General features: G+C 47.1%; 1 protein-coding gene across 1 annotated transcript in view; it reads right to left on the reverse strand.

The window, feature by feature from the left end:
- Nucleotides 1–208: 208 nt before the first annotated feature.
- The window catches only part of LOC144257739 (indoleamine 2,3-dioxygenase 1-like), a 58,106-nt gene continuing 34,522 nt past the window's right edge, over nt 209–23,792 (reverse strand). Inside the window, exons 3-11 of the mRNA XM_077805857.1 lie at nt 7,074–7,169; nt 6,861–6,980; nt 6,217–6,335; nt 5,575–5,589; nt 4,547–4,646; nt 3,749–3,866; nt 2,582–2,633; nt 1,275–1,423; nt 209–637 (exon numbers count right to left, since the gene is read on the reverse strand). Of these exons, the coding sequence (XP_077661983.1) occupies nt 246–637; nt 1,275–1,423; nt 2,582–2,633; nt 3,749–3,866; nt 4,547–4,646; nt 5,575–5,589; nt 6,217–6,335; nt 6,861–6,980; nt 7,074–7,169 (1,161 nt within the window). The 3' untranslated portion in view covers nt 209–245. The remainder of the gene's footprint in view (nt 638–1,274; nt 1,424–2,581; nt 2,634–3,748; nt 3,867–4,546; nt 4,647–5,574; nt 5,590–6,216; nt 6,336–6,860; nt 6,981–7,073; nt 7,170–23,792) is intronic.

Consider the following 23,792-nt stretch of genomic DNA (forward strand, 5'->3'; position numbering starts at 1 on the left):
GCAGTTGCCATTCAGGGGCACCAGCCAGTCCTCGTGGCTTCAGTGGATGCTCCCTCCATGCACCCATCTGCAGTGGTCCACAGATCAGGCTGGGTGCTGCCTTCCTGCTCCCCTTGACACTAGAGGAGAAGGCCCAATCCTTCCCCATGCCCCGGCAGTCCCATCCCATCTCAGGGTCATGGCTAACACGAGGCTGACAGCAACAGGAAAGGGGCCCATCCGATTGTGCCGTCACCATGGCCTAGTCAGTGTGTTAACACCGTTGCCTCCTGCTCAGTGAGCTGTGCCTTTCGGGTGGTGTCTCTGATGGCTTTGAGAAAGCGCATGAACCCTGTCCCACCGGTTCCCCTTTCTGAGAGCACTGACGTGCCCTCGTGGACACAGCCCCCGAGCTGCTGCTGCTCTGCTCGGCACCTCCCGGCCGGGATGGTGATGTACTTGGTGGCGATCTGTATGTGATAGCTCCGTAGATCCACCAGCGCCAACACGCACTTGTTGAAAGCTGCACGCAGGCCTGCGTCTCCTGTTGCCAGGACAAACTGCTGGAGGGACGGGCCAGAAGCTAGGGTCTGAATGAAGGCCCTGTGAGCTGCTGGCATGTAATCCCTCATGCAACCGAGGTACTCTGCCGAGAACCCTGCAACAGCAAGGTAAGAGCATTAGTTTGGGCAATGCCGTAAAAGCGAGCTCGGCCCTGTCCCCCACTAAAGAAAAGGTGCTGGGCCAAAACGGTGGTGGTGGTTCCCCAGCTGAGCCCTGCTCTGCCTCCACGCGATGTGACCCACATCGCTCCTCTGAGTCATTTACAAAAACTAATGTAAATGGGTGACTGACTCTCCCAACTCCAGTGCCCTGCTCTAAACTCTTACCCCAGGAAGTGACTGCACTATTGCTGAAGTACTGATTCCCCCTGAAAACTAGAGCAGCAGTGGGCTCGGACAGAGTTCGGCCCTTCGGAGTTACGTGGGCCAGGCAGCCGGCAAGTGGGGTGTGCGCACGCAGGGCTTCTAATAACGTTGCTAAGCTGAGGCTGGTGGCCCCACTGTGTTTTCTGGCTCTGGCCCGTGTGAGGTTTGTTTTTGTTCTGTTCCGTGGGGAAATCCCTTTCTGGGGAGACCCCGGTCTCCTGCCCATGCGGGTCTGGCATGAGTCTTCTGGACTAACCTGCTGAATAATCGTCTAGTGGCTGGTGCCCCAGAAACAGAATCTCTTGGTGAAAGGCTTGTGTACTAGTCCCAGAATAACCGCAGCTTCCAGCCTCTATTGCCACTTACCCTGGGCTGCGCGGTGCTGGATTCCTAGCAGTACGTCAAAGCACTGTAACGTAGAGCTCTGTGCCGCACTGCCACCAGAGAACTGCTTGGGGCTGTCCCACACCCCCTCGTACACCAGCCCTTCCGGCATCAGGAAACTGTCCTTCCAGCTAGTTCCAAAAACATGAAGCAAGAACCAGCAGCATGACCTGAATGTGCTGTCTGTTGGGGTTTCTGTGTGGCTTGACTCGCCACGGTGATAGACACTAGTGCTTTGCAGCACAGGTAACTTCCGATCAGACAGCTGTTCCTGGAAACAGTGGTTCGGCAGTAAAGCCGCCCAATACAAGATCTGTGCTCTGTTAACTCAGAAAGAAAAGGAGGACTTGTGGCACCTTAGAGACTAACCAATTTATTGGAGCATAAGCTTTCGTGAGCTACAGCGGACGAAAGCTCATGCTCAAATAAATTGGTTAGTCTCTAAGGTGCCACAAGTCCTCCTTTTCTTTTTGTGAATACAGACTAACACGGCTGCTACTCTGAAACCTGTTAACTCAGAGTGACCTGAGCACCACCCAGGCCTACCCCACCCTCTAGTTATCCCATCATGGAAGCGCTGTGCCCCCTGCAGGAAGGGGAACTTGGCGCTGCAATGCAGGCTTCCAGGCAGTGCCTGTTGGACTGGGCTGGGAACATCTTAGTTCTTTATACAACATGTGATGGGCCAAGTTTCTCATGTAGCATCACGGTAGGGTGACCAGATAGCAAGTGTGAAAAATCAGGGTGTGTGTGTGTGTGTGTGTGGGGGGGGAATAGGGTCCTAATATCGGCACATCTGATCCCCCTACGTTTCGGCTCACTAGTCCAGTTTTTTGTAAAGTGGCCACCGCTCGCCAGAGAGGGCGAGACTTAGACAAGCAAAGGAGGAAGGGAACGGAGCTGGTGTCGTCAGCCTCCAGAAGGGGGAAGCAGAAGGGTAAATACCTGCTCCTGCTGGGAGGTGAGAACTCAGTGTGCATTTATAAAATGATGGAGCAAATGTTATTGCTTAATGATGGCTGTTTTTTCCATTTTATCTATATCAAGTGGATACATTCTCCCTCCTTATCCCTAATTGGAAATTACAAACCCCCTGCTTTGGGGCAGGATCAACCCCTAACTGAGCGGTCTGGGAATAATTTTTTCCGTAGTAGGCAGGTTATGCAGTAATTGCTGTTTCTTACACCATCTGGTGCTGGCTGCTGTGGGAGGCAGGGTATTGGTCTGATGCAGTCTAGTGACGCCTCTGTTCCTAATAAGAGAGAGAGTGACCCAGAGAAAGTACATACCCTGAGAGGTAGATGCGAAGGGATCTGAAAAAAGCTCCTGGATTTACACACTCTGTGGAGAGACGGAACGTTCATTCAGGTTAACGAGCGCAGTGGAGTCATAAGCAACGTGTGACACGAACCCGTAGAATCCTGGCTTTTCCGATAGTGTTTGGTTTGGAGAGATTCCATGTGTCCCTTCCTGATTGGTTTAAAGTATTTAATCTGTTTCGGCTGATGAGACATTTTAGAAATACATCCATTACTCTTGAACCCAGCACTGCACAAACTTGAGTGATCACATTCAGAGGAGCCCCTTGCTTGCTTGGCCTCTCCACAGAATAAAGTACAATCCATGGCGGCCCACTGGGATCTGGCTCTGCTGCTGGCACAGAAGATTGGTGCGTCGCTCCGCGGTGCCATGCAGCAGCCCTCTCCTCCTGCCAGGCAGGGCTCTGCCCGAGCCATGCACAGGGAGTGGTTTGCAGACATCCCTTGCCCACAAATAATTTGGGCAACTTGAGTGAAGTAATGCTACTGTCAGTTAGTGGTACTTGCAGTTCGCTTCATTTAGTGAGCCAAAGTGGTTTGCATAAGAATGCCCAGACGGCATCATGCTATGGCTTTAGCACCGGGGATGGTAACTCGTGTACAGAATTTAGTGATGTGGATCCAGTTCTGAACTTCCATCTCCTGCTCATTTCCGTGTGTAACAATGTTGCTGTCTATTACTTGTCCCTGCGATCCCTCTCACGGGCATACTGACTGGCATACGTGCTAAAACGTGTATTTGGTGAGACAAGCTTAGAATAAAGTGCATCTCATTTCAGCAGAGCACTGTCTGTGGGATGTCTTTAGGGACAGGAAATTAGTTCTTTGGCTGAAATAATTTGTGCAGATGCCCAGTCTTGGACATGTGGGAAGGATGCAGCAGTTTCCTCACTCAGCACCAAACTCCATATATCCCTGGGAACCATTCCACACTTGTTCTAATTGCCTATCTGACCACAAAGGAGACTCTGCAACAGACTCAGGGAGCCTGAATATTTTACTCCTAACTACAAACTGTTGGGGGGTCTCTCTTTCTGGAAGTAATAAAATGGGGATTGATTGTTGCATTAATATAAATTTTGTTGTGGGATTTTTGGTTGGAATTCACAAGCGCAGCTATCCAGTCAAAGCACTTACCGTGAATTAGTTTGAAAGCTTCACGCATCTTGCATATAGACAAGGCCACATCCTGCAGTGCCGTTTCTAAGGAGCAACGGTCATGGTGCAATATGGCATTGATGATCATGGGGATTGCCTTAAAGGGAACAGGGGAAAAACACTCTTGGTATCCAGAACACCAGGCTCAGACTTTCTGAGGAAAGAGACTACAGAGAGTCCCAGGTCACTCCCAGCTGCGATACTGTAGGGTTCTCCAGCAGGAGCCATCACGGTGATTGGCGGGGAATGAAGCTGGTGCCTCCTTAGCCCGGTGCCTCCTTGGCAGGGGTTCACTTACAGTGGGGTCATAAATAATGCCATCCTCTTAAAGGAATGGTGTCCAAACCCCTTCTCCACAGCTCTGCAGCTAGAACCCTGCAGAGAGATGCTGAGGCTACTCCAATAGTCAGCAACAGCAGGGAAGGGTGGAAAATAACACAGCTAACAGCAAACTGAGGTTTGGGACCCATTTGCTCTTGTTTGTGAGGGGGGACTCCCGTCTGTGGGCAAATGAGGAAGAAAAGGATTTCAGCCTCTGCTGGGTGAAGGGTGCAAAGTGACTTCTAAAACATAAGGGTTTAGATGGATGGTGGAAAAACCTGCACTTGTACTTGGTCATCACGTCCCAGACGTGTTTGATCACTGTAAACCGCCCTAGAATCTACTAGACAGAATGCTATGTTCCTGTGAGGTAAACTAAATTGAGTTTGTAAGCAACACTTAGCAGGGCGGGGGCTTGCTCGCTCACAACTGGACTGTTTCATTAGGACTCTGTACCTTGATTCCAGTTGCAGCTGCTGCTTCAACAAGAAGAGAGACTAGGAAGAAACCTTTGTTGCTGTCCCCTCCAGGGAATGAAAACAGGATGTCCAGATTCCTAAGGGAAGATAGATACATTCCCCAGGGCTAGGTCAGTAAAATGACCTCATTGTAATAGCAATTTGTAGCTGATGCTGAGAAACTGTATCCAAGGAGAACTGTGCAATCTAAAAATATCATTAACCAGAAGCTCGTGTGGAATCCAAAGGAAAACATGCAGTGACTTTTGTGTGCAGCTAGATTGCCAGCTCTTCAGATGAAAGATGCATGTAGAAAAGCAAAACAAACACTTGCAAATCTGAACTAGGTTCCATAACACGCATTGAGGCTGACATATAGAAATGGCTCTGAAATCAGTTGTGTAAGGTGATGCGTGCACATTTGCACGTGCTCGCTAAACTACCCTGCAGAATTGAATGGTTGGTTTCTTTCCCATATCTATTTATACGACGCTGGTACTCTTTCATACAAGTCACTCCATGAGCATAAACTAATCAATCCCTGCCTCCCTCTCTCCCCACCAAAAGTAGTTTTATCCCAGTTTTATGATGGAAAAGCTGAAACACAGAGGTGAGGATCCCCCAACCTGTTTGGGGTTGGTGGTGCACTTTGTTAGTCTGCACAGGTTGAGTTGGGGATGCTGCTGTAGCCATAAGACCAAGCCTTCTTTCCTTTCCTTGCTCTCACCATACCTTCCTGGGTGTGTCTGCACTTCCAGCTGGAGGTGTGACTCCAGCTCGTGGAGACCTACCCACACGAGCTTGATCGGCGTTAGCATGCTAAGAACAGAATGTAGCCATGGTGGCGTGGGGGTGCTGCACCGAGTACGGACCCGTCCAACAGCTAGCCATGTACTTGGGGTGGCTAGCCACTCCCACCTGCTGCAGTTACCCAGCACGCTCAAAATAGTGCATATGTCTCCTTGGGTCACTCTGGTACAGTGCTCTACAGTCCTGTCATTCGCCAAGACAAACAGATCTACTTACTCAACATTCAGGGGTCTTCAGGCACAGCCGGGACGGAGCAGCAATTGAGGAAGAAAAAAGAAAGCCGTGAGAAGGAGGAAAGATTTTAAAACTGCGTAAGTGAGAACAACTCAGCGCTGTTGAGTGGCCATGACATGGGTTGTCAGGGTTAGACAGGAAGGGGTCACAACCCAGCCAACCAGAGAACCCTAACTGGGGCTGCATAGACCGTGGGGTGTCGAGCACCCAGTCACAGATGGGGGCTCAGGGTGGGAAATTACCTTATATCTGGATTCAGCAGTCTGAAGAGAGCAGCCCCTACTTGGGGTCACACAGTGTCTCACCCCGCCACTGCCAGAGCTCGAAGTGTCTAAGCAGTCGGTAACTGAAATGTCCTATGAGGAGGCTTGTACCAGACAGGAGGATGCCTGGATCAGTTAACGTAGCACCAGCAGGTGAAAGCGTCTGGACAGCACCTGTCTGATTGCGCCGACTGGGGTCACTGTAATGCGTTTATATGCATTCAGGTGACCTGATCTGGGCGTGACCGACAAGTGAGACCTGCGGGCCTACACATCCAACCGGTGCAGGGCGGGGGTGGGGGCGCTACTATCTATAAAGCGCTGTGGCGTCTGACAGAGGTCATCCCGGAGCTCTACATACCCACAGGGGTCTCTCTTCTTCCAGTTTGCCAAAACACAGTCTGCATAGACGAGGATGGGCGGCAGGTCGAGAAGCTCTGAGATCGTGCAGTAAGGCACTGCAAGCACTCTAGGAAGGATCTAGGTTAAACAAGAGTGTTACAATAACAGCAGAAGGTTACTGTGCTGGGCAGCGAAACAGAGGAGAACCTGGGGAAATTCACCATGTTGGGATGGAAACTCTGCTCCTAACAAAGGCAATTTTGCAGATCAGTGCCAAGTGGGATACTGTGAACCCAGGGCACTGTCAGTCCCTGCTTTTCACCAACTGTCTTTATATTGACAAACCAGTTCAAGAGGGTGGTCCCCAGGCTCAGCGATCATGCTTTTTTCCGCAGTTTGTGTGTGTCTTCAGGGACAGAGGGTGGGTGGTTAGCTGGGCTTTCTGATGCTTGCTCTTCATGCAGCACAGGGGAAGAGAGCTGCATGTTATTGAGCATCGCATGCTTTACAGGTAGGTGGGCTAGTAACATTCCCCAGCACTTGCTGCTGCTCCTCCTCTGACCCGCCCTAGTGAAATGGGAGCCAAGCCAGGGACTGAGTTTTAGCATCGTTGATGCTGCACAATCAGGATGTAGAATAGCAGAGGGTAATAAAGGCGCTGACCTTCACTGTCTGTCTGCTGCCTTCTTGCCACACGTATCCCATTGTGATGAAGCCGAGAGCTAGGCGAGCCAGGCGCAGCTGCCGGTGTCCTCGCAGGTACTGTGTGCTGAGCAGTGGCATCTGCGAGGGGAAAAGGCATTAACGCATTAGCACAGCCCCGGGGCTGTGCGAGTTAGCTAACCGGCGCTGCACGCAGCAGGTTATATATCGAACCTTTGCTACTTCCCTGCGGAGCTGATGTCCCTCTATCAGGTGGGGCAGGTTGGCTGCGACATCCATCCAGGGAGCGTAATAATCTGGCAGTTCTGTCTGTATGAAAGAAATCAAAATTAGGGCGTTCCTTTTAACGACAGAATATTTTCCCTGCTGCAACCCAGCTTCCTTCTGGGTCTGAACCAAGTAGAATCCCACATGCCCGCTCACAGGCCTTCCCAGATCAGCACAGAACTCCCACTGGCTCTCCCCCGGCACTCCAGCGGGAGACGTGCGAGTTCAGCTGCAGGCCATTGAAGGCCAGGTTTTCAAAAGAGCTCGGCATCCTGGATACCCATTGGGCACCGAGTGCTGCTGAAAATCTGGCCCCAGTTGTGGGGGCTGAGCAATTGGCTGTGGCCAGGAGCCCTCTGGCAATTCCGGCCCTTTGGAGAGCAGAACGTTCCTCCGGAGATGTCCTTGCCAAGAGAACCTGAGTTTAGGGGAGAGCTGGAAATAGCGATCGCTTCCCTCTTGGTCCCACCCCGTTCCCAATTCTCCCTGCCCAGCATCTCTGTGGGAGCTGTGGTCCGAACAGACCCGGTCACAAAATGTGGGATTGCTGTTCATTCTCTTGCCAAGGGAAGAATAACTGGAAAGACTCTCATGAGGCCTAGGGCCTGAATATTGGATGGGCAGCTAGTTCTTCCTGCTTCTGTCTTTGCTACAGCAAAGTTCAGCTATTTTAAAGACTGAGGGTATGTCTACATTGCAATTAGCCTGAGCCCAAGACAGCTGGCAAGGGCCAGCCATATGTGTCTAAGGGGCTGTTGAATTTCAGCAGAGATGTTCGGGCTTAGCCCAAGTTCTGGTATCCTCCCACCTTGCAGGATCCTAGAGCCAGGGCTCCAGCCTGAGCCTAAAAGTCTACACTGCAATTAAACAGCCTCTTAGGCCAAGCCTGAGTTAGCTGGCATGGGCCAGCCGTGGGGGTTTTTAATTGCAGCGTAGGCACACTCTTCATGCCTTGCCACTAGTCCTCAGCTCCAGCATATCAGCTTGGAGGCCAGCGAACATGCAGTGGGCATTCAAAGGGGCATGTTGGGGGGAGCAGGGAATAATAGTGCGCCTTGAAATACAGTTGGAATATTTGGCTTCTGCAGCCTCTTCCCCCTTTCAGCTAATGATGATTAACTGTCAGAGTAAAACACAGACAGCTGTGAAGAATTTTTTATTATTTTTTTACAAATCAAAATTCCATTTAACCAAGTGGCAGACAACATATTCGCTTGTCCAACCATGCTCCCTGGGCATGGGCAATTCGGTTTGGCCGGTGTAATGAGAACAGACAGATGAAGCAATCATGCTTGACAGATGCATCTAATTTGGGATCAGTCAGACGCTACGTAAGCATCATGCGAGACAAACGTTTTGGTTTTATTCACTTATTGATGGGGAAACTCCCATTTTAAAACCACCATGGCCTGATGGTGCTTTTTAGCATGCTCTGCACGTAGATCTGAGGCTTAGATGCACGTCTTCCTATTTATTGATCTCTCACTGTATGTTGGTGGAGCCCCAAATTTGGCCTGATGTCATACTACAGCAAGGCACTATTTCTACAGAATTTTTGCACTATTTGTGCTCAAATATATATTTAGGAGAAATAGTTTGGTGGCTTTTTCCCCTCTCACTAGCATGTTGAAAACCCTTTTTTCGGCGGTTTGAAAATGATACAGGCACAAATAAAAAGGAAGTGCAGAGAGAACAGAGATGGCATTGTGTTGGAAAATAAAACAAGTTGAATTATGTTTCTCATATAGCCCATGATGAAGTGATACTTCAATCTATTACTGATAATTATGTCGCTCATGAGCTTTCCAAGTTTCTGCTCTGCTTGCTGGACATCTTGATCTTGTAGAAACTTCACTGTACAATCACAGCAAGCCTCTAGGGATGCTCTGAGGTACAACGTGTATTCACGACAGGTGTTTTAAGTCAAAAATTTCAGTCCATGTAAGTTCCCTCGATAAGTATTAAAAACAAGGCATTTGAACTGTATGTAATGTACACAATTTTTAAATCTGGACTGTCATGGCAATAAATAAATGTGACAACCTCCCCTTGTCCGCTGTTAGATTCTGAGGCCAGATCTCATGTTGCACAAGATGTGGGGCCGCCTCCTGACTTCCTCTTGAGTGAAATCGGAATCTGGCCTGTTATGACCATGTGAACGTATTCGTAGAGTGTCCCATCAGTCTGCTTTACTTTGCAAAGCTGGTTTTCCAGTCCCAATGAGGCTTAAGGAGCTCAAGTCCCCTCTCAATTGATTTAGTTTACCTTCTCTTTGATAAAGTACTGTATCTATACACAGCGATCACCAGTGTCATAGCAGGGGCTTTTCAACCTCTCCAACACAGGCATAACAAGAATCAGTGGCAGGAAGTTAATTTTACTTTAAATAATGAAAGATCTTAGCAGGGGAGGGGGTGGAATCACCATTGCTGGAAGCAGATTAAATAACTTCATCACCCTCACAACCAGGAAATTACATCTTAAATTCAACCTTGAAGTATCTATCTTGTTAAAAGATAGGCCATGGAATTTCTCCCAGCAGCTGGAATAAAGCATCTGTGAGCAGGGGGTCAGGCTGGTCCATTCTGGCCTTGGAATCTGAATGAACAGTGGGATTCATACATCTCCTTTCCTCATGGGGAGAATGGGATTGCCTGCATTGCCAGCAATGGGTTCATAATGCTTACAGCTCTGCATTAAGACGGTGGTAATCAAATCTCATGTTTCAGGATTCAGCTGGTTCCCTGCAGGGGTCAGGAGGGAACACGCACCCACCCCAATTGGCCAGATGTATGCTGCTTTTTTTTTCTTCCCCCTTTTTTTTCTCCTTTTCTGTGAAGCATCAGAGATTAGCTGGAGAAGGGGGATGGGTGGTCTGAAGTGGTACAAAGAATTCTTTCCAGATAGGGGCTGATGGGTCTTGCTCAGACCTCAGGGTCTAACCGATCCCCGCCCCAGTGTGGGGGTCTGGAAGGAATTTTTTCCCAGGTCAGACTTTCAGGGACCTTGGAAAGCAAAAAACCCTCCGCCATGTGTGGGTGTGCGGGTCGCTTCCTCCAATTATCTGGGTATATCTAATCCATTCCCTGCCATTGCAGGCCCTAAGACAGTGGTGGTACCTTGGTCTCTCCCATTCTTTCCCTGGGGTCCACCATTTAGTCTCCTGCGGACTGAAATTCTCTGGTCTGACTAAAGTGTTTGGGGTAACATAGGGTTATCTGGCTAAAAAATAATGGCTTGTGAGATACAGACGGTCAGGTGGGATGATCTAATAGTTTAGAGTGTAAGGCCAGAAGGGACCAAGAAACATGAAATGCTTAGGCCCCATTCAAGTCAAAGGTGCCTTTTGAAAATAAAGGATGTAGGTGCCCGCTACCCTAAATGTATAAAGGGTTTCACAGAATATTCAGTTCATCCACTGAGTCTCTTAAACCAACTGCAAGGGTGTAGCTGATAGCAAATGATACCCCTGTGACAGGACAGGCTTTCAGATCCTAGTTTAAGGTATAATGTGAAAGTCAGGTGTGTTTGTTTGGATGTGGATTTTGTATTTTTTGTAAGTTCTCAACCATTGTTTTGGCTAATGTTTGAAACAGACCATGAATCCCAGTAATGATGGAACCTGGCGCCATTCTAAAGAAGAAGAGCACTCAGCCAGGCTTGAGGCTGTTTCCAACACTTCAGGCTGACTCTCAAACACTCTCAGCTTTAGCGTGACGTTTGCGTGACTGTATGTGCTGGTTGTGGTGTTACATGGGTGGTGAATGAGGGCTGTGCGCTGCAGTGAGGGGGTCTGTGCATTTGGGATATTTGTCACATGGATTTGGTGGCCGAACCAAGAAATCCACCATCTGTGCGGTCTCCCTCGTACAAATAATGAAATTGCTGCGTGAAAGTAGCTGAAGAGTAAGGGTGGTAATTTGTTACTTCTGATATCACAATGGTCTAGGACTCTTGGAGTGATACAGAGTCGTGCCTGACCATAGCTACAAACTGTGTACAATTTCTGAGAACTTAAAAATTGGACAGTAGCAGACGACAAAACCCATTGATTATTCAACCTGGAGATATTCTGAGCAAAAAGAGCTCACAGCCTTATTGGAGTTGTTTCCAGTGCTTCACACTGTGACTTTGCATACAAGCTCTCAGGTAAGTCTCTCTCTCTGTGTCACTCTGAAGCCTTAAATATCTGTTTAATTTAGTTAGAAATGAATTACTAAAATATACATATTACTTATAGCATTAAATATGTTTTACACACACCATTCCTTAAACAATAGTGTATTACACATACTCTAATGAGCACTTAATTAGCATATAAAATTGCAATAATTGCTAAGCAGCAGTTACTTAATATAAAAATATTTGCTATTATTATTTATTATATAGCCATATAGAGCAAAATATATTTGCTCTATTGGTTTAGCAGACCAGGCAAATGTGCTGCGTAAAATTTTAACTTGCCACTGTAATCCTAGAACTCTTACCAGTGGGTTTGGGAGAACAAAGCCATATTCTTCTGAAACATGAAACTTCTCCAGGTTCTGCAGACTCTCACTTTTGTCTTCATGTTCCATGCCTGTGATGTAGCTTCTTAATTTCCCTGCCCATCAGCCCCTGAGCAGTGAGAAATTATCGCTCTATCAGGAGTAGAAACTGCCCTGTCTTTTCATTTACTTGCCTGCTCTTTGGAGTTTAAATAGGTTGTAACGTATGGGGGACTTTTTTGTTCCCCAATCAAAATCACCTGATGGCTTATTTTGTTTTCCATTGTGTAGCCAGCAAATTGAAAATAGTATCACTTCCTCCTCTTAATGCTTCTCTTTACTCATGAGGTTTGAGAAGTAACAGAGCTGAATCGATCCCTTACCAAATGTAGCGTGTAATAGTCTTTCGATGCAAATGGTCCTGATCACAAGTCATTCGTCCCTTAGGGCAGGGTTAAAGTCAGTTTGTTTTTCTCTCCAGGCTAATAAATACGGAACAACTTGATGGCACCCAGACACAATTTCCCAACAATGGTTGTCTTGGTGCCTTTCATCCTGAAGGGTCACAGGGTGTTGCAAGCTTAACAGACTTCCTGTGAAGTCACCATCTCTGAAGAGCAGTCATTTCTGAGATGGGCTATGGCAACTATTAAATAGGGTGCAGCAATATAAGAAAAGACTGGGCAGGAAGGGGTGTGTGTGTGTTGGGGAGAGAATTTAGGAAGGCAGAATTCCTGGACAAATTCCTTTTGGACAATGTGGGTTCAATTTGGCTGGCAACTGGCAGGCACAGCACGTTTACGTTCAAGGACTGTTGAAAATGTTTGACGTACCATAACATGCCTTGTAAGAGAAGCCATGTTAATGGGCAAGTGATCCGGACCCTGGTTTTACCTCGGCCCCCTGGGACTTCAGCTAAGTTACTTCCAAATAACTGAGCCACCCCACAGTTAGGGGAGCAAACACCTTCCAGGTGCTGTTCCTATTGGCATTTAAATATGAATTCTGACCCAGACCCAATTTGTCTTGATTAGTAGATCTCTCCGAGCTATTTTCACCTCTGCCTATGCGAACAGGTCACTTTACATCAGGCTTTGAAAAGCAGCTCTGTTGCAGACTTTCAAGGGTACGAAAAATCAACACCCCAAGAGGTAGTGTAGACGAACCCAGAGAGCCCTATGCTGATCTGACCCCTGCTGTAGGCAGCACTAGATCAGCGGAAGAATTTTTCTTTGTGGACCTAGCAACCTCCTCTTGGGGAGGTGGATTAACTGCAGCAACAGAAGAATCACTCGCATTGCTGTAGTAAGTGTGCACACAAAATGCTACAGCGCTTCCAAGTGTTGATGTCGTCTTCGGGCAAATGTTACCTGATTCTTCACAGGAAGTGCTTGACCATTTCTGTGTCTCAGACTGCATCCGATGAAGTGAGCTGTAGCCCACGAAAGCTTATGCTCAAATAAATTGGTTAGTCTCTAAGGTGCCACAAGTACTCCTTTTCTTTTTGCCGATACACTTCCAAAATGACAGGTTTCAGAGCAGCAGCTGTTAGTCCGTAATTCACTACAGGGCTCATTTTGGCCACAGCGTGGCAGTGCTGCATGCAAAATGAACAGAGGACGTCAGCGAAGGGGAAATTTCATATTGCGTTAAGAAAAGGAGTACTTGTGGCACCTTAGAGACTAACCAATTTATTTGAGCATAAGCTTTCGTGAGCCACAGCTCACTTCATCGGATGCATACTGTGGAAAGCGTAGAAGATCTTTTATACACACAAAGCATGAAAAAATACCTCTCCCCACCCCACTCTCCTGCTGGCAATAGCTTATCTAAAGTGACCACTCTCCTTACAATGTGTGTGATAATCAAGGTGGGCCATTTCCAGCACAAATCCAGGGTTTAACAAGAACGTCTTTGGGGGGGGGGGGTAGGAAAAAACAAGGGGAAATAGGTTACCTTGCAAGTATTCCTTTTCTTTTTGCGAATACAGACTAATACGGCTGTTACTCTGAAACCTGTCATAGTGCGTTGCAATCCAGAGGGAAAGGAGGACTTGTGGCACCTTAGAGACTAACCAATTTATTTGAGCATAAGCTTTCATGAGCTACAGCTCACTTCATCGGATGCATTCAGTGGAAAATACAGTGGGGAGATCTATATACACAGAGAACATGAAACAATGGGTGTTACCATACACACTGTAACAAGAGTGATCACTTAAGGTGAGATATTACCAGCAGGAGAGCGGGGGAAACCTTTTGTAGTGATGGTGGACCATTTCCAGCAGTTGACAAGAACATCGGGGGGGGGGGGGGAATAAACATGGGGAAATCGTTTTACTTTGTGTAATGACCCATCCACTCCCAGTCTCTATTCAAGCCTAAGTTAATTGTATCCAGTTTGCAAATTAATTCCAATTCAGCAGTCTCTCGTTGGAGTCTGGTTTTGAAGTTTTGTTTGTTGAAGAATTGCAACTTTTAGGTCTGTAATCGAGTGATAGAGATTGAAGTGTTCTCCGATTGGTTTTTGAATGTTATAATTCTTGACGTCTGATTTGTGTCCATTTATTCTTTTACGTAGAGACTGTCTACGTACAACAGTGGTTCCCTTAACCCACCCAGCAATATTGTTAATCTATCCAACTATACTCTTAGCCCAGCAGAAGAATCTGTCCTATCTCGGGATCTCTCCTTCTGCCCTTCCACCCCCACGAACGTGATACAATTCTGTGGTGACCTAGAATCCTATTTTCGACGTCTCCGACTCAAGGAATATTTCCAACACACCTCTGAACAACATACTAACCCACAGAGACCTTCCTACCAAGACTACAAAAAGAAGGATTCTGGGTGGACTCCTCCTGAAGGTCAAAACAGACTGGATGTCTACATAGTGCTTCCGCCGACGTGCACGGGCTGAAATTGTGGAAAAGCAGCATCACTTGCCCCAAAACCTCAGCCGTGCAGAACACAATGCCCTCCACAACCTCAGAAACAACTCTGACATCATAATCAAAAAGGCTGACAAAGGAGGTGCTGTCGTCATCATGAATAGGTCGGAATACGAACAAGTGGCTGCTCGGCAGCTCTCCAACACCACTTTCTACAAGCCATTACCCTCTGATCCCACTGAGTTTTACCAAAAGAAACTACAGCATTTGCTCAAGAAACTCCCTGAAAAAGCACAAGAACAAATCCGCACAGACACACCCCCTGGAACCCCGATCAGGGGTATTCTGCTACCCAAGATCCATAAACCTGGAAATCCTAGATGCCCCATCATCTCAGGCATTGGCACCCTGACAGCAGGATTGTCTGGCTATGTAGACTCCCTCCTCAGGCCCTACGCTACCAGCACTCCCAGCTACCTTCGAGACACCACTGACTTCCTGAGGAAACGACAATCCATCGGCGATCTTCCTGATAACACCATCCTGGCCTCTATGAATGTGGAAGCCCTCTACACCAACATTCCACACAAAGATGGACTACAAGCCGTCAGGAACACTATCCCCGATAATGTCATGGCAAACCTGGTGGCTGAACTTTATCCTCACCCAGAACTATTTCACATTTGGGGACAATGTATACCTTCAAATCAGTGGCACTGCTACGGGTACCCGCATGGCCCCACAGTATGCCAACATTTTTATGGCCGACTTAGAACAACACTTCCTCAGCTCTCGTCCCCTAACGCCCCTACTTGTGCTACACTGATATCTTCATCATCTGGCCCCATGGAAAAGAAGCCCTTGAGGAATTCCACCATGATTTCAACAATTTCCATCCCACCATCAATCTCAGCCTGGACCAGTCCACACAAGAGATCCACTTCCTGGACACTACAGTGCTAACAAGCGATGGTCACATAAACACCACCCTATACCAGAAACCTACTGACCGCTATTCCTACCTCCATGCCTCCAGCTTTCGTCCAGACGACACCACACGATCCATCGTCTACAGCCAAGCTCTACGATACAACCGCATTTGCTCCAACCCCTCAGACGGAGACAAACACGTACAAGATCTCTATCAAGCATTCTTACAACTACAATACCCACCTGCTGAAGTGAAGAAACAGATTGACAGAGCCAGAAGTCACCTACTACAGGACAGGCCCAACAAAGAAAATAACAGAATGCCACTAGCCATCACCTTCAGCCCCCAACTAAAACCTCTCCAACGCATCATCAAGGATCTACAACCTATCCTGAAGGACAACGCATCACACTCTCAGATCTTGGGAGACAGGGCAGTCCTTGCTTACAGACAGCCCCCCCAACCTGAAGCAAATACTCACCAGGAACCACACAACAGAACCACTAACCCAGGCACCTATCCTTGCAACAAAGCCCGTTGCCAACCGTGTCCACTATTCAGGGGACACCATCAGAGGGCCCGATCACATCAGCCACACTATCAGAGGCTCGTTCACCTGCGCATCTACCAATGTGATATATGCCATGTACATTGGCCAAACTGGACAGTCTCTACGTAAAAGACTAAATGGACACAAATCAGATGTCAAGAATGATAACATTTAAAAACCAGTCGGAGAACACTTGAATCTCTCTCGTCACTCTATTACAGACCTAAAAGTTGCAATTCTTCAACAAACAAAACTTCAAAAACAGACTCTAACGAGAGACTGCTGAATTGGAATTAATTTGCAAACTGGATACAGTTAACTTAGGCTTGAATAACCTCCCTCCCCCTGCCACTGTTCCTCAGACATTCTTGTCAACTGCTGGAAATGGCCCACCTTGATCATCACTACAAAAGGTCCCCGTCCCCCCCCCCCCGCTCTCCTGCTGGTAACAGCTCACCTTAAGTGATCACTCTCTTTTTACAGTGTGTATGGTAACACCCATTGTTTCATGTTCTCTGTGTATATAAATCTCCCCACTGTATTTTCCACTGAATGCATCCGATGAAGTGAGCTGTAGCTCACGAAAGCTTATGCTCAAATAAATTTGTGGCACCTTAGAGACTAACAAGTCCTCCTTTTCTTTTTGCGGATACAGACTAACACGGCTGCTACTCTGAATCCAGAGGGAACCAATTCCAGCCATTCCCTTCAGAGAAACGGTTCTCCCCACTCTCTCCATTTGATTTCTATAGCCAGGAAAGTTGCGTGGAAATAGCCTCGAAGGGTTAAAGCTGAAAGTCTCCGCAGAATTGTCCTATGTGCCCAAAGTGTTACTGTAAAATTGTATAATTGTAGACCTATCTTGAAATGGGAAGTCATCAGCCAGTGAGTTGTGAGTTGTGTTGTTTTTTTTCTTTCTAGTGGGAGATTGGTTTTTGGCCCCATGCTATTTTTGTGATAAATTGGGGGGGTGGTACGTAGTTTGCAGATGAGAGTGGCAATGATGTAAAAAATTAAGTGCATCAATGGCCTCGAATAAAACAAATCTCCGAGCAGATCGCTGAGTGACCTAGACCAGCGCTACTCAAAGTGGTGGTCCGTGGACCGGTGCCGCTCCACAAACAATCAGCTGCCGGTTGCATGCACATCGGGGGGGGCAAAAAATGTCAGTCCCCCACATCAGATAGCTTGAGAAGCACAGACCTAGATCACTTTTAATATGGCCAAATTGATGTACACATGTCCAAGTGTTTGCTTGAGCTCAGCTTACCATGTCTATGGATGTAGGCCATACTTACAGAATGGGGGACTTTATCCACCACAACTCCCCCTTTTTGTGTTTAGTCACTGCTTCCCAAGATAATCAGCTGAACATAAGGTCCCAGTGTTTTCTTTAGCAGCATCAGCAGCAAGAACATTTTATACAAAGGACCGTTCCAACAGCTCTAATACCTTACACAAGAGAAGTGTGGTTTTTAGCCCAACACAACGAACAGTTGTTACTTTGGTGGGGGAAAAGTCTGTCAAAGATGAGGGTTTTCCTTGAAACTTATAAAAATAAGACTCAAGCATTTAAAACATTATCTTCTCTAACAATCCTTAGTTTCCTTAGTCTAGGTAGTTTGTAGATGGTTAAGAAGGGAAAACAGAAGGTAAGTACCAGTAATAAAATGGTGCTCAGTAAATAAAAAGCAAGTTAACATGCCATTAGACTGAGGTCTCAGTGGTATACAGTTTGCCTCTTTGAGTAACAAACACCAAATTTTGTTGTTAACCCAATCACTGTCCAATGTTAATATTAAACACCTTTGTACTGTTATACCTTTGCATGGTGTTGTAACTTTGACGAGCCCATAGATTGATGTATAGGCCCAAACAAATAAATATTTGTTCCATCTAGTAATGGCTGGAAGTTGAATTGAGATAAATGCAGCCTGGAAAAAAGGTGTAAATTTGTAACAGTGAGGGTAATTCACCGCTGCAACAAGTTATCAAGTGGTGTTGTGACGGATTCTCCATCACCGGCAAGTTTTAAAGTCCACTCTTGATTTTTGAGATTTGATCTGGCATAAGGAATTGTTCTGGGGACATTCTACAGCCAATGTTATACAGGAGATCAGACTACATGATCACAATGGTCCCTTCTGGCCTTGGAATCTATGAATTATGCACATACATGTGTGTCTGCCCTCCCCCCCCCCCCCCCCCGCAATCTCTCAAAGCGTCTCCTGCTCCTACAGTTATTGTAGGAATGACCATGCACTGCTGGACAACAGTACCTGAGACAGACGGGGGGTGGGGGTCTCCTTTTAACCTGATTACATAGGTCCCTGCCTGGCTTGCTGTGAAGAATTCAGCAGATAACCAAGTACAGACCGTTCCAGGGACAAAACCACAGCTCCATGGCGCTTTGCCCCAGGTACAGAGAATATAACATACCTGTTCGGAGGGTGGGGGGAAGAGCTGCGGTTTCCATACCTTGTTGCTCGTTACAGTGACCCAGATTTTACCAAGTTCTCTCCTCACTTGTTTTTCTCTTCAGTAAGGTGAAGGTGAGCAGTAGGGTTATCACTCTTTTTTTCTTTGTTAGCCCCTTTACCATTACAGTGAGCCATATGCGCAGCTGAAGCCATGTAGATTGTGCTGGAATGTCTCCTCCTGAGTTGTTCAGCCTTATCGGATCAGCTTCTTCTAGCATGGGGGGTGCCTGCACTTCTTTGACATCAGCAAAGGGATTTGTCTTTGGCTGTTAAACTTTAACTTACTACCCCCACTGAACAGGCCTTTCCAGTTGGGAGTCTGCATGCCCCGCCTATGTACGGGAACTAAATCAAAGTAGTATTTTCTGTGCTTTCTTTTGCATTTGTAGAGGTAATAGCTTTTCCTCTTAGGAACCGCTGTTAAAGCAGCCCCTGTATGTTTCATAAGGAATGTCACGTGCTGGATGTTTGTTTTAATCTAAGAACTGGCTTTGTGGTTGCAGGGGGATTTTTGTGATTTCAGTCCTTCACTACTCGTGAATAATCCCTGCCCATCTCTTTTAGGTCTGATACAACAATTGTTTCCCCCCCCTTCTCAAAGATCAGCTGATATATTTTAACTTTTGCCCACTTCTCTACACATGCAGGTTCTGCTAGCAGCAATGCTGTGATGCGAAAAAAGGAATTTATTCTGAATTGGACAAAGCAAGACACCCTTTGAGTAACTTCCCTACCTTACCGTAACTGGAGCTCTGAGATGTATGGCCTCTCTCAGTATTTCACAAGCTGCCCTCCTTCCCTTCTGCTTCAGATCTTGGCAAGATTTGTGATAGAGACAGGGCTTACCAGGGGTGGGGCAGATCAACTCAGTGCAGGAGCGTGAGGGGGCACAGACTGGACAGGGCGCAAGCATGGACCAATGGACGCCGCTTGCAAGAATTCTTGTCTCGGGCACGCATACCCACGCAGGAATACGCAGAGCGACCAGCACTCCAAGAAGAGGAACTTTACAGTAAGGAAAGAACTGGAGTTCTTTCAGTGCTCGTCCCTGTGTATATTCCAGTGTGGGTGACTAGCAGAACTCACTATCTCTTCCTCAGTAAGGATGCCGACGGGATTGCTGCTTGTAGAACCATTGCTCCAAAGGATGCCTCGGCAGAGAAGCGTCGGATCCACGGCGTAATGTCTTGTGAACGTGTGGATGGAACTCTACGTTTGCTTGGTATTTAGAGGGCAGCAACCTCTGAAAGCGATGCCACTGAGGCAGTTTGTGCCCTTGTGGACTGAGCCCTTGCCCCGTGTGGAGGAGGAAGCTGTGCCAAACTGAAACGGAGGCTTTCTTCTCTATGGAATCCCTGTCTGGGATAGAGACTGCACCTGCAACGTGTTCAGCCCTGGTTAAGATCGGTTTGGCAAATGGGGTCACGTGGGTGCATGCCACTAATTGACCCAACAGCATCGGGAAGGAACAAACTATTGTTTGAGGGCTGAGATGGCTTTGGACACTGAGGTTCCTCAAGGGTAGAAACCTGTCCGGCTGTAAGTATGGTTTGTCCATGGTCCAGTCCAGAGCTGCTCCAAAGAACACTCACGAAAGCTCATGCTCAAATAAATTGGTTAGTCTCTAAGGTGCCACAAGTACTCCTTTTCTTTTTGCAAAGAACACTCTGTTAGCTTACCGGATGCACACTAGAGTGACACTGAGGCCCCAAGGACTGGCGCAGGCTCAGCAGGGTGCTCGTTGCCGTCTGTTCTTGGTGGGACTGGCTCTTGAGGAGCCAGCTGTAACTCACATGTATTTCCCTACCTTGATAATTGTTGTGAATATCCCCAGGGGAATTGCTCAACCTTGCCTGGGGACTTACTCAGCAATGCCCCCAAGACATGCCTGGACTTCTGTTTTATACCCTCAGTCCACATGCTTGGAGAACACAACACAATGGCCACATGCTGGGCCTTTCTCCCACCCCCCTCTGCTGCAAGCAAGACAGATGCTCCGAAGAAGACCGAAGACTCCAACAGCGGAGCCAAAACACAGGTTTGTCCCTTCAACTGGGGCCAAAGGACTGCAATACCGGGGGCGAGGGGAGAAAAACTGACTTTTTGCTTAATTTGAAATCTAAGTGCATCTAAGACGGGGTTAAACTAGATGTTGCCCAGTCTAATGGTGCTTGAGAGTTTATATGTTCTTTTAACCATTTGCCTGGAGTAAGTATGTGGTAGTCTAAACACGCAAACAGTAAACACACCGGTAAAAGAACTTTGGTACTCATCTTTTGTAGTAAAGATTGTGACAGGCTGGTCCCCCCTCGGGCGTCCCCTGGGGTGCCAGGAGGCCACCGTGAGGGGACCCAGGCTGGCGGATTAGTCTTTTACCCAGTGGTGCTGGGCTAGGCTCCCCAGCGTTTTCCAGCCAAGCACATTGTGCAGCTGGGTGTGGCCCTGTCTGAGTGAGTGCCAGACATCTGCTCTGGGAAGGCTCAGCTTAAAGGGCTTGCCACAGCACCCAGGTGCTGCTCTCCCCTCTCCCCCCCCACCCCCCTCCGAGTACAAACCGACAATGTATATGAAATTCACCTCTTCCCTCAATGCGGAAGAGGGGCCGCACAACTTCACTCCCACTGCCCCCTGTTAGAAATCACATGTAAATTACAGTCCAGGTTACTAATAAACACACCTTACTTTAAATTCCTCCTGTTTGTATTTCTTTCTGCCCTATAAGAAAGTGTATTAAGCAAGCTTAATAATCTGTTTTAAATTGCCTTGTTCTAAGAAAATGAGTTGGCTTGCTCCGTCTGCTAACTGGTTTTTAGAACCACATTCAGGGTGGGAACTTGCATGTGATCTTCTTCAGACTTCCCCCAGTTCAGACTGTTCAGTTCTTTCTTACCCTTCCAACCTGGTTCCAGCACACAACTTTCATCTTGGGTCAGGTCACGGGAGAACTGATGACCTGGATTACCTCATTCCCCACCCTGAAATAGGATTTACATTAGGAAAGAGACCCCCCCCCCCCCGGAGTCCCACCTGTTTTCCACAAGAGTCTAAGTACAGAATGCAAGATGGGTTCCAGTATCGGGTGACATGGTCACATGCCTCTGTAGGCCCACTGTAAAAGACCTTGTCTCTTGGTGATCGGCCATTAACGCTGTCTGGCTTTTTCATTGTTGTACCTGAAGTGTTACAATATGATTCTAACTTCAGATACAGAAATAGTCAAATTAGACATACAAAGTAACATATCTAGTATATGAGCCAACTTGTGAGAGAGTTCTGAAAATAGCGGGGGCCTCACCCATAGGAATATTATCTTTCTGCAAGATGGATATGATTTACTGAATGTGATGTCATTCCAGAGTATGCAAACCTGAGCAAAGTATCATTAGAGATATAGTTTGGAAAGTTTGAGATGATTGGATATACACCAGCCTTCATCAATAGAAATAATAAATTTGCACTGCTTATCTTTGTGACATGTCATACTAATTGGTTCACCGCTTTGTCTTGAACAGCACAAGATGGTATGTTCCTGCAGCACAAGATGGTATGTTCCTGAGGTAGAGAGCCGGGAGCTGGAGGGATTTGGGTGGTGCCTTTTCTCCGTGTGATTCATAAGTAAGCGGCTCTGGGAGCATTCATGCGATCTAGCAGGGTGCGGGGCTCCACGTGCGGTTGTGCTGAGCGATCACAGCGCCTCGAGGGGCTTGCTGCTTGTCTCTAGCCTGGGCTGTCTTTCTCAATGCTTTGCTTGTGAGTTAAGGGGGCACAGCGGTCCCACAGTCCCAGGCTGCATCCTGGGGATCCTGTCACAAGGGGTACTCACTGGGAAGAGGAGGCAAGGTTTGACACCTGGCCCTGTTGGAATAAGGGCCTTATGGTTAGGGGAGAGGGGAGGTTTCTTCCCCCCGACACATCAGTTTTTGCTTAAACTAAAGTCTAACATATGTAGCTAATTCTTCTTCCACTCAACATTTACCTGTAAAATATGGAAATACAGAGTCCGCAAATGGTAGATGAGGAAAAGACATAGTAATAGGAGGATTCCATTCCAAAGGAGGAGGAATTTCCAGCCCTGGGTGGATGGAGCACATGTGTACCACAGTGACGACTCGTAACTTGGTCAGTTCTTCGCATGCCGGTTGAGTAAATGGGCCATAAGGCAAGGTAATGGAATTAAAGGAGCTGGGTCCAATTCACAATAAACAGCAATTTGTACAAGATGGAATTTAATCTTTTCTAGCAAAGCCAGGCCCTAAATTCAGACCTATGTGCAGCATGTAAATCTCAAGAAGGGCAAGAATGTGGTGGAAGATCACCACAACATAAGCAGGTTCTAGGCACAGAGTCATACTGCCTCTGTCAAAGGGCACAAGGTTCTGATCGGAGCTATATTTCCCAAGGATTTAAGGTACGCTCCGAGGCTGTGCGGTTTTTTGGCCTTACTTTCTCATCCCTCAATAAGCAAACGTGCACAAAATTTTTCAGTCTACCAAGAGCTTGCACCACCACCGCTCTTCTTTTGTGGGCTGTTGTTTTTCTTTTCAGTTGCGAGTGCGGCGGGGGCCTCCCAATAGCGTACTCCTGGTGCACTAAACAAAGAATCTGAAGAGTTTCACAGCACAAAGGCTATACCCACACACATGCAGTCACGTTTCCGTTCTTCACCCCCTGTATTGTGACTGTTTGACTGTGCTTGTTCCTAGTTTGAGATGGGTATAATGACAGACACATTTACTAACAGTATACTCAGTCAGTCAGTCTACACCACAAGCCGCTGCTGCAAAGAATGCAACAGAAGTAGATGTTGATTACCCCACTTTGTGTTTAATTGTGCCCCCTTGCACTGGAAGTTCCATGGTGCATGTTACCGTAGGGTGTGTCCTGCATTTAGAAAAAGTGTGATCAGATGAGAAAATGTTTGTACATTGTGATTGTTGACCGTGATGATGCACCAATACAAAATGTGTATGTATGCAATGGTGTTCTGCGTGCACTTTTGTGCACCTTATGTATCATAGTTTGAACACATATTTAGTCACACCCTATTTGTGTGCGTTAGCATCTGCAAGCAGCCAGATCTGTCCACTGGATTGATCTGTATAACTCTTTCAAATGTATGTATAACGTACGGATTTTTGCCACTCACATGGACAGGCATTGAGTGCTGCTGAGTGCTATATATGTGACTTTTCCTGTATATGTCAAGCACATCAGACGTACAAAGACATTGGTATATTTAGTCGTAAAAAGTCGTATGTCTTTTTTTTTGTATGTCTAAACACACAAGATAGTGTGTAGAGATTCTCTACACACTAACCAAAAAAACA

This window comes from Eretmochelys imbricata, chromosome 26 (genome assembly GCF_965152235.1).
Source record: "Eretmochelys imbricata isolate rEreImb1 chromosome 26, rEreImb1.hap1, whole genome shotgun sequence".
Taxonomy (NCBI): Eukaryota; Metazoa; Chordata; order Testudines; family Cheloniidae; genus Eretmochelys; species Eretmochelys imbricata.